The sequence below is a fragment of the Podarcis melisellensis genome (assembly GCF_964234715.1).
Source record: "Podarcis melisellensis genome assembly, chromosome: 8".
Lineage (NCBI taxonomy): Eukaryota > Metazoa > Chordata > Lepidosauria > Squamata > Lacertidae > Podarcis > Podarcis melisellensis.
The window spans coordinates 2,940,087-2,956,507 of NC_138540.1; the positions used below are offsets into that span (position 1 = coordinate 2,940,087).

At 45.5% G+C, this 16,421-nt stretch overlaps 1 protein-coding gene across 3 annotated transcripts in view; it reads right to left on the minus strand.

Annotated features, from left to right (window-relative positions):
• Window positions 1-16,421, minus strand: part of FER1L5 (fer-1 like family member 5) — an 88,099-nt gene that overhangs the window by 13,181 nt on the left and 58,497 nt on the right. The window contains exons 33-48 of one of the 3 annotated variants that reach the window (XM_081921245.1): window positions 16,185-16,329; window positions 15,375-15,452; window positions 14,381-14,562; window positions 12,543-12,704; window positions 11,546-11,644; window positions 11,029-11,190; window positions 9,960-10,125; window positions 8,640-8,665; window positions 7,416-7,475; window positions 6,491-6,601; window positions 5,342-5,464; window positions 4,598-4,753; window positions 4,342-4,433; window positions 3,122-3,292; window positions 2,334-2,482; window positions 1,252-1,391 (exon numbers count right to left, since the gene is read on the minus strand). In XM_081921245.1, the coding sequence (XP_081777371.1) occupies window positions 1,252-1,391; window positions 2,334-2,482; window positions 3,122-3,292; window positions 4,342-4,433; window positions 4,598-4,753; window positions 5,342-5,464; window positions 6,491-6,601; window positions 7,416-7,475; window positions 8,640-8,665; window positions 9,960-10,125; window positions 11,029-11,190; window positions 11,546-11,644; window positions 12,543-12,704; window positions 14,381-14,562; window positions 15,375-15,452; window positions 16,185-16,329 (2,022 nt within the window). The remainder of the gene's footprint in view (window positions 1-1,251; window positions 1,392-2,333; window positions 2,483-3,121; window positions 3,293-4,341; window positions 4,434-4,597; window positions 4,754-5,341; window positions 5,465-6,490; window positions 6,602-7,415; window positions 7,476-8,639; window positions 8,666-9,959; window positions 10,126-11,028; window positions 11,191-11,545; window positions 11,645-12,542; window positions 12,705-14,380; window positions 14,563-15,374; window positions 15,453-16,184; window positions 16,330-16,421) is intronic. The other 2 variants (XM_081921246.1, XM_081921247.1) reach the window with 2 other exon arrangements.

Below are 16,421 nucleotides of genomic sequence, written 5' to 3' on the forward strand. Positions count from 1 at the left end.
GGGGGGTGCAGGGGGGGCCGGCCGCACCGGGCGCAACATCTGGGGGTTAGGGGTCACAAATCCACGGTTTAGGGGGCGCAAATTACTTGCCTTGCCCCGGGTGCTGACAACCCACACTACGCCACTGCACACCACAGCTCTCAATATACTTCGGTAGAAGCCATGCACTTTAAATATGTGATATGGATTCCTCTTTAGTTTCTTTCTTAAAGTGGAATTCTCATACAAGGGCAACAAAACTTTAATTACAGAAACCTAAATTTTGTGTCATGCACGGGAATCCCCCCCTCAAAACACTGGCTGCCTGGAGGCTTCCTCGGAGGTTGGCTTAGATTCCTCTCTGATGTCCTCCTACTATTGGGCAAATGTATTTTTAAATTTAGAAATGCTTTTGGTTTGTCAAGCTGCCTTGGCTTTTTAAATGCATGGCTTTCTTTAATATCCTTTAACAGGGCAGTTCTTGTTGGTTTCACCTGTTCTTATTTTATCATCACACACTTTTAAAAATGGGTTTATAGCATTTTTAAAAATCATAACCATCATCACTTGGTAAGCCACTTTGAATGCTTTGCATAGAAAGGTTGGATATATATTGCAATTATAATAAATGAACAGTAAGTCGGACCTGCAGGAAAATCTTGCTGACAGATGTGCTTCTGTTCAGATTTTTAGCCTGCCACCCCTTTTACAGGATGCTATTCTTTTCTGTCCCTCCATCAACTCCCAGCATTCTGGGGTTTAGCCAACCAACTTTCTACTCAGTGAGGCCCATTGAAATTAATGAACATAATGGACATGCCTATTAATTTCAATGGGCACAACTGGCACTGGACACAGTCTTTGCCTGCTGAGCATGCTCAGTCCTTATTGTGTTGTTTTGGAGACTCCTTGCCCCCGATCCTTGGGATGAAGTGCTCTTCTGAGTGGATGGTACTGTTTGGGCTACGTAAGTGTCTGCACTTGGAGAATGAGTTTGCTGTAGTTTTAGGTAGGATAAATGAACATGTCAGCCAAGTGTGTAGCTGCTCTAAGCTTCCCACCTGTGAAGGGGAGCCAGACTACAGGGGCAAATAGTGAAGCTTCTCTCTTCCAGCAACCACCAAATGTGTAGGCTCAGCAGCAGCTAACAAGGCATCCTCCAACACTTGTCAGCTAGGATTCCCATCAGCCCCTGCCAGGGATGGTGGGAGCTGCAGTTCACAGCAACTGGCTACTCCTGGTGCAGTGGGAAAATGGAGGCAGGAAATTTACCTGCTGGATCCCGGGATTGGTAGCGCTGTAGATGCCACGAGTCTCCACGTGTTCAGGCACCAGCCCACAGGTGTGGAGGAGATGGAGAGCCATGCGCTCTTTTGGAGGCCCCAGGAAGCCATGTGACGGTAGTTTAGTCTCTGAAAGGGGAATGTCAAGTACAATAGAGTCAGCGCTTATTCAGCCAAATGTATCAAAGGAGCGTGAGACTTCCATGCAGGGCAAAGGGGGCCACAATTACAAATACAATTCTGCTCCAAGGCAGCCTGTGTTCTACAATATATACGCATTGTGCAACATAATGCTTGGCAGGGGGTTGGACTCGATGGCCCTTGTGGTCTCTTCCAACTCTTTGATTCTATTCTATAAGCACATTTGCAGAGTGCTTCTTCTGGGGGAGCATTTTTCCTTGCATTATGCTCTTCCCACAAACAGTTGTGGGGATTCATTGGGTGGGGATTTATTGGATTTATTATTACTACTACTACTACTATCATCATTATTATCTTTGTTTGTTTGTTTATTGTGATTTTATGTTGTAACCACTCTGAGGCCTGTGGGTATATGGCAGTATACAAATGTTAATAATAATAATAATAATAATAATAATAATAATAATAATTTGCTGCTTGGTGAATGTCAGACAAACCATGGTTAAGGACAGGTGCTGGGTTCACACATAATACCAAGCTATCATTAAAACAAACCATGGGCTGAAAGCCACCAAATATCCATGGCTTCAGATCATGCTTTGTTGGCAATAAACAATCCATTTTGTGAAGTCATTGGGCAGGGTGCACACATAATGCTAAGGCATAGCTTAACGAACTATAGTTTAATTAATCTTCCTTTAGCATTAAATATGTGCCGAACCATTGCTCTCACACCCAGAGAGGACAGGTGAGCAGGAAGCAACAAGGAGGAGGAGGAACAGCAAGCCAGAGCTTCAACGGATTGGCAGTGGGCTCCCTTTCAGCAGGTGCTTAGTGATACCAATGGCTGGCGCTGACCTCGGGCTCAACCTTCAGAGCAGCCCAAGCCTCCTTCTCTCTTGCTCCGCGGGAATATTTTGAAGTACTTACCAAAGTCAGACAGCTGATAAATCTTGCTTCGGAAAGTGGCTCTGCTGCCATCTTCACTTATATCCGGCTGAGGTATGTTCTTGGTCCGAGCATAATTCTCCAAGAGCTGGCTTGGAAGAAGCTGGTCTCGCCACTGGGTGGGGCCACATCTGTGTGGGAAAGGAGCGATCAGGAGGTCAAGCGGCATCTGCAGGGGGGGGGCTACCTGAGGGATGTAGTTTCTCCTAGACTGCAGAAAATCTTTATTTCATGAACTGGTTTAATGCCCTAAAAAAATGCTAAAGGGCAATGATTTTTCTGCTCTGTTGGGTAGAAAGATTAGCTAATTGTTCATTTTCATTTCACCTACTTCATTCTTATCTCTGGAAAGTAAAAAGAGACTTTAAAGAGAAGGAACTTGTTAAGCTAATATTAATATTGCTTGCTAAAACGGTAAGATGAACACATAGTGGAAATATTTCTGGAGCTCCAGAGCAGTTATATTGTGGATCACAGAGAGAAGACAAACGTGACCTAAAAACCGAGTGTTTTGTTGATGAAACATTGATATGTAGCTTATGAAATGACCACTGGCAGTTCATTAGTTAAGCCTGGTGCTCCTGCCCTGCCAGGGGATGTGGCAATGGCACTGCTGTTGGGGAAGGCATCTCTGTGGGGCTGCCCCCTTGAACTGGCTGCTCCCAGCTCTTGCAGCAAAACCATGAGCTCTGACAATGAGCCCATCTGAAGCAGCTGCCTGTATGAGTCCAAAAGGCACCTGCTTAGCACCTATGCTCATTGCTACTTACACGCAGTAGGACTGTGGAAGGCCACAGTTGGCTCCATAGCGGGACAGGATCCGGTCCTCCAGGTCAATGGTGGTGTCTCCAATTACATCATCAGGGGAAAACATGTCAAAGTCATAGAATGAGATCTTCAATTCCTTTTCTGTTGGGATGTTGCACATAATCTCAAACATCCTGTGGCGGTCAAGGAAAAGAGTAGAGGAATAAATAGGTATGTATGCCACTACTGCGGCCCGCGTTTTGTTAGCTCAAAAATAGAAAATGAGCGAGGTCCCAACTAAAGAAGAATGGAAAGCATAAGCTGATGGAATATGGGCAGCTTGTAGACCTAACATAGAATAAGAGAACAAGAAGAACATACATTTAGAGAAAATTCAAAAATATTTATTGAATAGATGGGGGGAAATTATGTACACTTTGAAAACGTTGGCAGCATTAAGATAAATTCAACAGTGTAAATAAGTTTTGATGGATGTAATAATGGAATATTGAATGGTTTATAGTTTATGTAAAATATGTAGGGACGCAGGTGGCGCTGTGGGTTAAACCACAGAACCTAGGACTTGCCGATCAGAAGGTCGTCGGTTCAAATCCCCGCGACGGGGTGAGCTCCCGTTGCTTGGTCCCTGCTCCTGCCAACCTAGCAGTTTGAAAGCACTTCAAACTGCAAGTAGATAAATAGGTATCGCTCTGGCGGGAAGGTAAATGGCGTTTCTGCGTGCTGCTCTGGCTCACCAGAAGTGGCTTAGTCATGCTAGCCACATGACCCGGAAGCTGTACACTGGCTCCCTCAGCCAATAAATCAAGATGGGCGCCGCAAACCCCAGAGTCGTCCATGACTGGACCTAATGGTCAGGGGTCCCTTTATTTTTAAAATATGTAGGGATTTATAGTATGCAAAATGAACCATAAAAGAAGAAGAGAAGTCATTGATATTTTAAGGATATTTAAATGAGTATTTTAAATTGTAAAACAGAAAATTTAATAAAAATTATATTTAAAAAAACAGAAAAGAGGAGAGGAAATAATCCTTTTCCCTTCCCACCTCTGAACGCTTGTTATGCTCTGTACATTCCAAGGATAAGTCATGGTAGGGATGCACCTGTGTCTTAACAACCCTCTCCTATCCCAGTAGCTTCCTGCCCTGCCCTGTACCAGAGGTGGGGACAGCATCCGCAGGATGTGCACAAAGAGTCTCTGAGGGAGAAGTGTGCCAGACCTACCTCCCAAAGACGGGCTCCAGAGTGTTGGGAACATACTCCTCCCTCTCTCCAACCTTTTTCTTCCCGACCTTGATTTTGATGTAGGGGTCACACTGTATGGGACACAGTTCAATGCAGGATGTTAGGAGGACCAGACCCTCAAACGGGGCCCAGCCACACCTGCTGTAGAGGAAGCCTCCTATCACATAACACAGGGAAGCTCAGAGCAGGAAGCGAGAACCGCAGACAGGCAAAAGAACAAAGCTGTTGTGATTACCAGACCATTGGTGTCCTTTGGCTCTAGGTTAAAGGCTCGGATGATGTAAATCCGGACCAGACATGACTCGCAGACGTTGTCGGGAAGTTCCTGGAATTGGCGTGGAGGGGGTGGGACATTGGGATCTTCTGGTAAAGGATAGATCCGGAAAAGTCCCTGCCAGAGAAAGCACTGTTTCATTTAGTTACCAGCTCCACTGCCCCCACCCCAGAAGTAGCAGCTGGCAAGGCCACATTGTTCTCCTGGCTGCCCATTGCTCTGTGCTGCTGTGCCTGTTTCATGCTGAGCGCCCTGCTCTTAACAAGGGGTGTAAGGTGTTGGCAAGCTGGGAGAGCTATGCAGCCCCACCTACACCCCCCCCAGCCGCTACTGCCTGGAAAGGCTTCAAGAATACAGCTTTTTGTTCCTCGAAGCTGCCACAATCTCTCCCCTGCTGATTTCCTGCTTCTCATGCAGATGCCAAGAGACCAAGAAGCCTTGCACAAAGAAAACTGGACTCTAGTCCATGAAAGTGTACGCCACGACACTGTGCTGCTTTTGCTGCAACACTGGCTGGTCAGGCTACTCCTGGGGATGAAACCCACATGCAAAACTTGGCAACTCTGCTGCTGAAGACTATATGTTGTTTAATATACACCTGACGCAGAGTGGGAAGTCAGTCTCCTGAAAACAGTCTCCAGGGTGGAAGTTCTGTGGATTTTTATAGATGGCTAGAAAGCAGGGCCACTTGGGGCAGGCCCTCACCTTGAACTGACCCCCCACTCTGGGGTCGTCATCTTTCACCAGCCCTCGGTGCAGCTGAAAGGTCTGGCAGAAATCCTGTAGGCCATGGAATTCAGGCACTTCTTCCAGTTCACAGCTATACATCTGGGAGAAGGAGACACAGACGTTGGCTTAGCCCCTTGGCTGGGCTCCCTGCAGCATGTGCACCTGCTCAGTGCTTCAGCCATCTTTCCCCAGGCATTGAGTTAAACTCATTTTCTTACATTTAAGAACATCAGAATGTAAGGAGCCCTCTGGGTCAGGCCCAGCAGCCTGTTCTCACAGTGGCCAGCCAGAAGCCTGTGGGAAACCCGCCAGCACAAGAGCATCCCACACGAGGTCCACCAACTGGGATTCAGAAGCAACTGGGATTCTGCCTCTGACTGTAGAGGCAGAACACAGCCATCATAGCTAGTAGCCATTGATAGGCCCCTCCGCCATCTTTTAAATCCATCCAGATTGGTGGCCATCGCTGCCTCTTGTGGGAGTGAACTTCATAGTTTAACTATGCAATGTGTGAAGAAATACATTCATTTGTCTGTCCTGAATCTTTCAACTTTCAGCTTCCTTCAACATCCCTGAGTTCTCGTATTATGAGAGAGGGGGAAATAGCCACTTTCTCTAGCCACTTTCTCCCCAGCACCCACAATTTTATATACCTCTATCATGTCTCTTCTTACCTGCCTTTTCTTTAAACTAAAAAGACACAAATGGGTATTTTGTTGCCCTTTTCTAAATATTTTCCAGCTCAACAATATCCATTTTGAGTTGAGGCATCCAGAACTGTGCACTGTACTCCAAGTGTGGTTGCATCACAGATTTGCATCATGGCACCATGATACTGGCAGTTTTCTTTTCAATTCCTTCCTTAATGATCCCTATGTGCATCATTCACTCTTGTTTACACAGAATGGCAGCCTTTGCCATTTTGCTGCCCATTCATTCAGTTTGGAGAGATCCTTTTGGAGTTCTTCACAATCCTTTTCACTTTAATAACCCTAAAAAACAACAACTAGATCCCTGCATTATCTCTACAAACATAAATTTGGGGACAGATGTTAGTTGAGGAAACCTGCCGTTCTGCCTTGCATTCTGCTTGGACTGCTACCCCTCCCCCCACAGCACAGGCACCTTCAAACTATCAAAGCCCTTCTCCAGGTAATGTCCACTCTTTGACAGATCTCCCATAGTCACGTAGTACTTGCTCCACCAGTCCACCTCCTCTTCCTCTTCTTCCATCTCCTATATGGGGAGAAGGAAATTCAGTTCACCTCCACATCACATGTTCTCAGAGCAAAACAACATTCGTTCAGATCCAAACTTGACTTGTGGGATCTGATCTGTAGAACATGTTCAGATTATAGGAGGCAGCACAATAGCCCAAACATTTTGTGATGCTCCCTCAGCTACTGTTTCTAGAAGACTACACAGGTTTTTTACTAAAATTGGAAGAAGTCAGAGGGGTGGAGCTTGTGGGTTTTATGAAGGATCCTTCTACGCCCCCTCCATCTGAATAGTCACCAGTCTTTGTTTTTTTTGTTTTTTTTTTAAATTATTTTATTGGAAAAAAAAATTCACAATACACATCACACATCGAATACATATATACATACAGTTAAAAAGTAGGAAAAAAAAATTACAAACAAAGAACAATCAAAAGAAGAGAAAGGAAAAAAGAAAGAAAGAACCCCCCTCCTTAATCAACAAGAAATCAAGCGGGGAAGTGGCTTGGGAGCCTCCAGATCTGTACGGATGCAGCACCCGCGATCAAGAAGTAGAAGAAGAAGAAGAGGAGTTTGGATTTGATATCCCGCTTTATCGCTACCCAAAGGAGTCTCAAAGCAGCTAACATTCTCCTTTCCTTTCCTCCCCCACAACAAACACTCTGTGAGGTGAGTGGGGCTGAGAGACTTCAGAGAAGTGTGACTAGCCCAAGGTCACCCAGCAGCTGCATGTGGTGGAGCAGGGAAGCGAACCCGGTTCCCCAGATTACGAATCTACCGCTCTTAACCACTACACCACACTGGCTCTTAGCTTTGATGGCATCATGACTTACCTTCTCTTCTTTCCTAAAGGGCCTTTTCCAGAACCAGGCCTTGTAGGCTTTGCCCAGCTCCTGCAAGAAGCAGCAGAATAACTCTCACAAGCCCAACAGCCATCCAACTCTGTTCCTCCTTCCAGGGAACCCCATAGTTTCTCTCTTCCCTGGGAGGCTGGGCTTTTTTGGCTACAACTACTTACATGGCAGCATCTGTGCCATAGGCTGTGGCCTGAAAAGTGGCTAAACCTATGGAAGTGAAATGCAAAACCAAAAGACAGAAGCCTTAGAAAGAGAGAAAAAGGGAAAGGAAGGTAAGGAAAAACTGTAAGTTTGGCAATAGCTTAACCTGCTTGGATGAAGGACCTAGAAAGAATTTGCTCCATTCCACCTGCTATGGTGGCTGAATGAGAACTGAGCAGGAAGGTGTAGGATCTATGCTTTGGGGCATGCACACAACACAAATGTGTAGGCTACTCCACTGAGCTTCCGAGCCAGCACAATCCTTAGGGGTTTGCAGCCCACCACTCCCTGTCCTCAAACATCTGCTGCCTGAGGTGGGTGTCTCACTCTGTCTAATGGTAGGTCCAGCCCTGAATGAAGAATACCTGAGCTTCCCTGGATGAGGCTTTCCCTTCTGCTACCAATCCATTGTAGAGGCATGTGCGGTGTGCTGTTGGGGGATTACTCATAGTTGACACAACCCCAGCCAGCACCCCATGTGAACATGCTTGCAAAATTCATGCAACCAAGAATACTTTCAGAATCTCAGAGATACCAAAATACACTGATATAGAACATGGGAAGTTAGGGCTCACCCACACTTACCTTCCACCCCACACTTTCTAGGCACAAGTTTGTGCTTTAATAAATTGCAGTGTCCAAGCACTTTTTTTTGGCCCACTGCTTTCCTCAGGAAAACCTGCTCTTTAACACTAATTGGAACAAACAACAATTTGGATGGTTGTTTGCTCCAATTCAGCAGTAAAGAGCATGTTTCCGGGGGAAAGGCACTGGGGAAAAACACACACACACACACACACACACACACACACGCCTAGAAACATGGCTCAAAAGGAAGTATCAATTACCCCTTGGAAACCCACCACCATAGGAGGAGACCAGGGCTCTTAAAGGTTCATTCTTTCCATTGGCCTGTGGAGAGCCTGATAAATGTAGACCTTCTTCAAGGAAGGAAGGAACTGAATCAGTGGCAAGACAATGAGATGCAGCAACACTTACCTTCTTTCTCTTTGTCTTGGCAATGGCTGTTTGGAGAAGGGAAAAAGTGAGAAGACGTGGAATTAATAATAGCAAACTTTGAAAGGTTTGACAGTGGAAACAAGCAGGAACAAAATCCGCCACCTTGCTTGCAAATGCTTTTAGGAGGTGGAGAGCCATTGGTTTAGTATAGCTTGCTCGCCCTTTGGAAAGCTCAGAGAGGCTTACATGAGGCTCCCCGGTTCTCTCAGGCAGGGATCAATGTTGCTGAACTGAAACTCTGATAATCCCTGGCCTTTGTCCATGCTTGCTGTGGCTGATGGGAGATGTAGTTCAGCAACCATCTGGAGGGCTACAGGTTCCTCACACCTGTGTTACAGCAACAACCGGTGTTCCCAGACCATGCAGCTGGCATGCAAGGTCAGGTAACCCACAACAAAGATCTGGAAGCAACCCATAAGTCACTTCAGACCCAGCCTTCCCAGGAGTGACTTGGGCAGTGGCGCAGCAGGAGTAGCCTCCTGGAAGTGGCATCGCTGCCGCTTACTGGGAAGGACAAGGTGGCAGTGAGGTCAGGGTTGTGTAGGTACACTGGCAGAGCCAATTTGGTGCTTTGGCACAAACCAAACCTTGCTAAGCACCAGTGGCACTGCTGCTATGGGCTATTTCTGTGGCTCTGCTCCACTGGGCAAGGCACTCCTGTTCCCTGGAGCTGACAAAGACATACATGAGGCTATCCTCTTTCTGCCCTTGCAGTGGCCTTGAGAGTGTGTGGCTGGCATGGAGACCTATATTTCCTGTGCTGCATCTAAAAGCAACGGGTGGAAGGAGGAGGAGACGTTTGCAGGGACAAAGTGACAGGTGGGAAAGGGTTAAGCACACCCTGCGGCTCCTCTGCAGTCTCTTCCCCCAATTGCCACTTTGCAGCTGTTTGGAGGCAACTGGGGTGTCCAGCGCCATGTTTGCAGCCAGGAATATAGCTCTGTTCAGCCCTAAGAATAAACTCTTGCAATGGAACTCAGCAGCACTTAAGTTTGTTTTTGGTTGTTAGTTTGTTTGTTAATGTGGCTAATATTGTAGATTATGAGTGCTGTAGTGCTTTGTGAATCTTATAACATGACCTGTGTTGTGGCTCTGCTGTTTAGCTTATTGTTTTTAGTTGTTTCGTTAATAGTGTTTTATACTAGGTGCTTGTTTTACTGATTATTTGTTAATTATTCTATAATGGTGGTGTTCTATCATGTTATTGTCATTGATTGTTTGTGAGCCACTTTGTGACTCATGTGAGTGAAAAGCAGCATAGAAAATGAAATGAGCTCACTCCTGTAAGGTGGAGCCTACCTCTGACAGGGAGATTATGGGCCTTCCTTTCTTCCCAGGGGTCACAGTAGTACTGGCTCATGGATCTCACAGTCGCTTGGCCCACCACAGGCTTAAATCCAAACTCTCTGTGGTCTATCACCTTTAGTTCGATAGGAAGCGCATAATCTTCATCCACAGGCAGGTACTAAGAGAGATCAGGAGGGGCTGCATGAGGTTCTTCCAGGAGAGGAATGCCTGGGGGATCCATTTGAGGAATGATGAGACAAAGACAGCTGTGCACATACTGTCATGCTGTCCAAGTGAGGAGATTACACCTCTAAGGTTTCAGTATAGCTAGTAACTAAAAAGATGCCTATTTAAACGAGCATGCCTGGCCTAAAGATGCTTGCTTAGATAAGCATTTGTGGCTCTTGATGACACACGCTACCAGTTTGGATCGAGGCAGGGCTGGCCCAAGACATTTTGTCACCTGAGGCAAACCACAAAATGGCATCCCCTCTCTTCCCACGAGGGAAGAAAGGGTGAGAGAAGATCTACATCTGGAACAAGGGTGGGAGGAGACCAGCAGTGCCTCCTGTTCACTAAGATCGCCATATGGGACAGCTGAATATTCCTGCATTGCAGGGGGCTTGGCTAGATGGATCCCATGGGTCCCTTCCAACTCTACAATTCTGTAAGATTCTAAGAAGCTACTGTGGAGGTGGCATAGGGGGCCTGCTGAGGAGACAGCAGATCCAGCCCCCAAGGAGCACGCTGCAACTGTTGGTAGCACCATGGGGGCAGCAGTGGGCAATGCATTCCTTGGAGGCCAGATTTGCTGCCCCTGTGAATCCTGCTGCTTGAAGCGGTTGCCTCACCTTACCTCATGGATGGGCCAGCTCTGCGTAGAGGCTGGAGGGAAAGTATAGCTAGTAAAGGAGACATGAGGTCACAGTGAAAATGTGGATTGCAAAATCTGATTAGCAAACTCTAAAATGGTGGAGATGATGATGATGATGATGATGATTGGAGGAGAGGTTAGTTTCATCTCAAGTCTTAAGATTTGCCCTTGGAAACTGTCTCTGCCATATGCTAGGGGCCCACTCACCACTTTCATGAGATAGATATTGATTGGAAAATTGGAGTGCTCTTGCAGATTCCTGATGACTGGCGTCTGAAGCGTTTCTCCTCCACACTCTATGATGAGACTCGGATTGCTGATGGCCAGCAGATTGTAGGTCTTCATGTCCCGCAGGCCCCAAGCCAGGATCTGTGGGAAGATCATGATAAAAATTTATAAAAGCAACAGCTCAGCAGAAAGTGGGGCCACAGGGCCTGAGGCTCTGCTTTCTGGATTGGCTGCAGGGTTGGACCAACCCATCCATTTTACTTCCCCTGTACCTTTGAAGAATTAAATGATAATTGTGGAGTTTACCCCCCCCCCGGTGTAATCTTTTAAATTCATGATGCTTTATTTCCCCCTCCCCCCCAATGCATGCTGTAAGCAACCCAGAGTGGCTGGGGAAACCCAGCCAGATGGGCAGGGTAATAATAATAATAATAATAATAATAATAATAATAATAATAATAATAATAATAATATCATATTGTGGCTTTACACTCACCTCAATGGCCATCAGCCTTAAGATTGGCCGGATTCCTTTAGGGATTATGTATGTCCCATCCTTCCATGCAGGCGGTGGAAGCTTTCCTAAGGATCCATCCTGTAGAGAGGATGAAGAGCTCTGCTGAACAGAGATCTATTTTTCTTTTTTTAGCCAGTGATGAATGACATTTTCTCCTCAGTCTTTAGCTGGAGGATAACTATTGGCTTTATGAGCCCCTGAGAGCAAATCTGGAGAGTAGAAATCTAGAGAGTAGGGTGTAGTAGACAAATTTATTTTGCCCTGCTTAGACGTGCTGGAGCTTTGAAACGCTTGGTTGTAGAAGGCTTTTGAAATGATGCTGGGGCAGCAGGTTGCTCCTTCAAACCTCCCAGATGTTTTGAATTACAACTCCCATCATCCCAGGGAACGTGGCTGTGAGGAGTAGAACTGATGGGAGCTGTAGTCCAAAATATCTGGAGGGCACCAGGGATAGTGAAGGCTGCTTTACAGCCTGTGGGAAACTCAAAGAAAATTGTTGCTTGCGACTGCATGACTCTTTTATCCAGGACCTTTCTCAAGCAATTGGAGACTGTGTCTGCATGAAGTCAACCTCTCCCCCACCCTTTACATGCTTTTTGTGTTCCTGGGAGACCACAGGAGAGGGGAGCTTGTCGGAGCAGGAAGGGGGGGGGGACTCCTGTCACTTTGCCTGACTCATCTCTGCCTCTCGGTCTCCCTCATCCCACTTTCCTGCTTCACCTTATGACTCTGATTCTGGACTCTGCTACAGACTCTCCCAGCTCACTGAGACCTGTTACCTCTCCAGCTTCTGACACCACTTTCCAGGCTTCTCCCACTTCTCCCAGTGACCACTCACTGTTGTCCCACCACCACTGCCCAGACTCTGTGCCTTCTTCCCTTGAGAGTTCTCCTGCTAGTTCCACCATTCCTCTGCATCACACCAGTCCATGATACTAACGCATAACCTGGCATAAGGCATAATTTAATTTGTTACCTTCTTGTCCAACAGAAGCTCAAAAGCAGCCAGGAGCTGTCCGGAATCCTCCTGTTCTTTGATGATTGTATACTTCTGGAGGCGGGGTAGTTTTCGTGAGCTGAGATCCAGGTGCACACTTGGGATGCACAAGCTCCTTCCCATGAAATAATGGGAGTGGCCCTGAAAGAGACACAGAACAAGGGGTGAAGGTTTTCCAGGCTAGGTGTGCAAGAGGAGTCGTTAAAAGCCAATAGTAGATTTGGCTGCCTGTATGTGGGCAATAGTGTAGGGTCAGAAAGCAAACAGACAGGAAATGTTGGACATGCTGAAGACTGTACTTGGTGTTATAATCTAGTTGTTCCCTTATGTGGAAATTACAGTCTGAAGCAGCTGGAGGGCACCAAGCTGGGGAAGGCCAAGTTTAAAAGAGACTAGGGGTGGGCGAATCCATCAATTTCAATTTCTCTCTTTTCTGATCTTACATTCAGTTCTCCCCATTTCCACATTAGTTTGTGATTTTTTTTGTTTTCAGAAAAATTCTCATGAAAATTCATATGCATCTCAGTGCAAATTTCTCCTAACTGTATACATTTTTGCCTAACACTTACATTTCTGCAAAGCAGTGTTTCCTAATATAATGCATTTTTCTATGTTATTTTTACATATATTTTTATGAACACTTTACTCAAACATATGCATTTTTGTACATGTAACATGGAGGGAGAACTGCATTGCAAAATTCAAAGAAGTGTGAATTCTGAAGGGTGTGTGTGTTTCTTTCTGTTTGTGTGTTGTTGAGAAATGCTGCAAATTAGGTAGATTTGCCTTTAAATGTAAACCAAATCAAATTTCTTCTTCATCCTTACCAGAGAGCAATCTCCATTTTGAACTGGACTTATGGATATTTGTAACATTTAAGGATTGCTTGCCTTATTTTCAGCAGTATAGCTCTTGAATTCTGGCAAGTATTTTGATATGAGTAAACATTGTCTTTTTCTTGTTTACTCAGTAGTCTGAGAGTGATTTCTTTGTTAAGAGGGAAACATAAAACAGGCAGAAGGTAATTCAAGTCTATCAAAAGCATCCTTGGAAATCACAATTACTCTAGAAGGTTACACTGACCTGTGGCCCCCGGAGGGTGGACCAAGAATGAATTTGGCTCCTGGGCTGGAAAAAAATTAGTCACCCCAAACTAAAGAAAGTGTTTGTTGACATATGTTGCATGGAATTCACTGCCATGAGATGTGGTGTTTTGTCACATTTGCAAGTTGACTAATTTATGGAGGAGGGGGTCTTATCAGGGACCATTACAAATGATAGCCAAATGGAACCTCCACGTTCAGAGGTAGTCTACCTCTTAATATCAGATACTGGGGATAAATGAAAGAGGAGGGCTGTTGCCTTCCTGTCCTGCTTGTGGACTTCCTAGAGACAGATTAACTGGGAAACAGGATGCCTGAATAGGTGGGTCTTTGGTTTGATATAGCAGGGCTCTTGAGTTGTTACTCAAGATAAAAGGCTGGAGGGAAAGCACCCGGGAATGTGCCTTCTGGACTGCCCACGGTGCTGTTATCACAGGTTAATAATGCCAGAAAAGAGAAGCCTGAATTTCAGTTGCCCTTTTGCTTGTCACCTTTTTCTGTTGACTTCATGGGCCTGTGAAAAGAACCTCATGCCTATCTCAGGGTTAGGTCATCGGCATTGCATGCAGAAGGTCCCAGGTTCAATCCCTGGCATCTCCAGGTGGGGCTGGGAAAGACTGTGTTGGAAAGCTGCTGCCAGTCAGCATACAGATAATATCATGCTAGACGGGCCAATGGTCTGGCTCAGCGTAGGGAAACTTCCTATGCACATACACTTGCGTCAAAGTCAAAGACCTCCAAGGCCACCACAGGTGGCTCTTGCTCAGTTGCTCGAGGGTCTCCATAGATCAAGATGTTTTCAAAGATAAGGGTCTGGTCCCAGCAGGGGTGCAGCGTGCCAGAGATGGTCTGGGTATGTTGGCTCATGTGAAGGAAGGAAACGTGGGCCAAAGGATCTAGCAGAGAGGAAATAACCGGAGATGGAGGAATTACTGATACAGAGTCAAATATCACCTACATGTTTTCCAAGATAACACTACGCTATAAGCTTAAAATGGATGAATAGCCATTCACCCCCCCCTCTTTCTTGGGAATTCTGGGAACTCTAGTTTTAAGGTGGGTGAGTCTAGGGATCTCCAACAAAGAATTCTCAACATTTGCACTCCCAACCCACCATTGGATTGGCCCAGCTGTACTGTGCTGTAAGCATCAATTCTTTCCCCCAGGCCACTTTCCTGCTCTAAATCCCCCCCTGCAAAAGCAGCTGTTAAAGCAAATGGGGAGGGAGAAGAGAGAGGAATGATCTACAGATAGCTAAAAGCAACATTGGGAGGGTGTGTGTGGGGATGTTAGATGGGGAAATGGCTTTTAAAAAAACAGCACTGTTGCCCTGATCCAGTCTGAGCATGATTTGAGGATAAGAAGACAAAGATGAAGATGATGAAGAAGAAGAGGGCAGGAGATCCAATACTGGATCTCTTGCAACACAGCTTTTTTGCCCTGACCTGAGCTCCAGAAAAATAATAATTACCTTGGGAGGGGACACCAAGATTCTGCCCCTCCTAAATTCAAAGCGTAACACAGGCATTTGAGTGCCTCTGGGGAAATGGCCTCTTATGAGGAAAGAGATGTGGACAGGGAGGAGTGAATGATAGAGGGCATGGGAGGGCAGAGGACTTGGAATCATAGAATGGTAGAGTAGCAAGGGACCCCAGGAGTTATCTAGTCCGACCCCTGCAAGGCAATTACTTGTTTCCATTGCACCTACCTGCAGAACTCTTAGCACTAGTTCCAACTAGGTCTCTTGCCTGGTAGATGTAGCAGCGCAACTGGAAATAGACAGGATCTGAAAGGAGGAAGGAAGAAAAAAGAACTGCACTTTCCTTTTAGTTTGGCTACAATATACCACCCAGACTTGCAAACAGGGATGTAGGAAGGCAAAGTTTTTCCATTTCGCTCTGTATTCATAGCAAGCCGCTGCTCATCTTCCACCAAAAACCTCGCTGTCCGTTGTGGTGAGCTTATGTAATTGATTAAATAAATTGCACAAGTTATGTTGTCATTATGTTATTCCACCCCATTCATTTCAATGCAAAGGAAATGCATTGCAAATGGTGGAGTGGGGAGCACCGTTCCAGACATGGGATGAATTTGCAAACACCAGCAATTTCTGCTCCTGCTTTTGTATCTGTCATGGAATCTGATATTTACTTGTTATTTTATGTGCAGTAGGACAGCCTTCTTTTTCCATGTGCTCTTATTTGGACAAACTGTTGGAGAAAAGCATATGCATTTCCTTCTCTTGAGTTTGTAGTTAATGCATGAATTGCTTTAAACTACAAGAGGGCACTTTGTGTGCAGCTATTTAGCCAACAGTGTTTGTAAGCCTCTATGTCTAATTTAACTCCAACCCTAAAAGATGTTTGTTCTTCTCGCCATAAAATATGTCTGCTGTTTCTATCTTATATCCACTCATCAGGTAAATAGTTCCTGCATGAATATAGCCTTCAAACTCCAGAAACTGTAAGTCATTCTCATTCACCCAAGCTGCTAAGGCCTGTTAACACAGACTACTCACTCTTGAACATACAGAAGATAAGTGGGGTGTTCTTCTTCAGGAGAGTTTGAGAGGGAGCTTTTTCTGGCTCTTTCTCTTCTTTCTTTTCTTCTTTCTTTCCTATCTCAATTTTCTTATTTTTCCATTGGCTTTCAATTTCCACACCCTGAAAAGAGATGACATAATTTTTTTAAAATTAAAAAAATGCCATAAGTGTACACTTTAAAAAAAACCCTGCTACCCATACCAATCATGCAA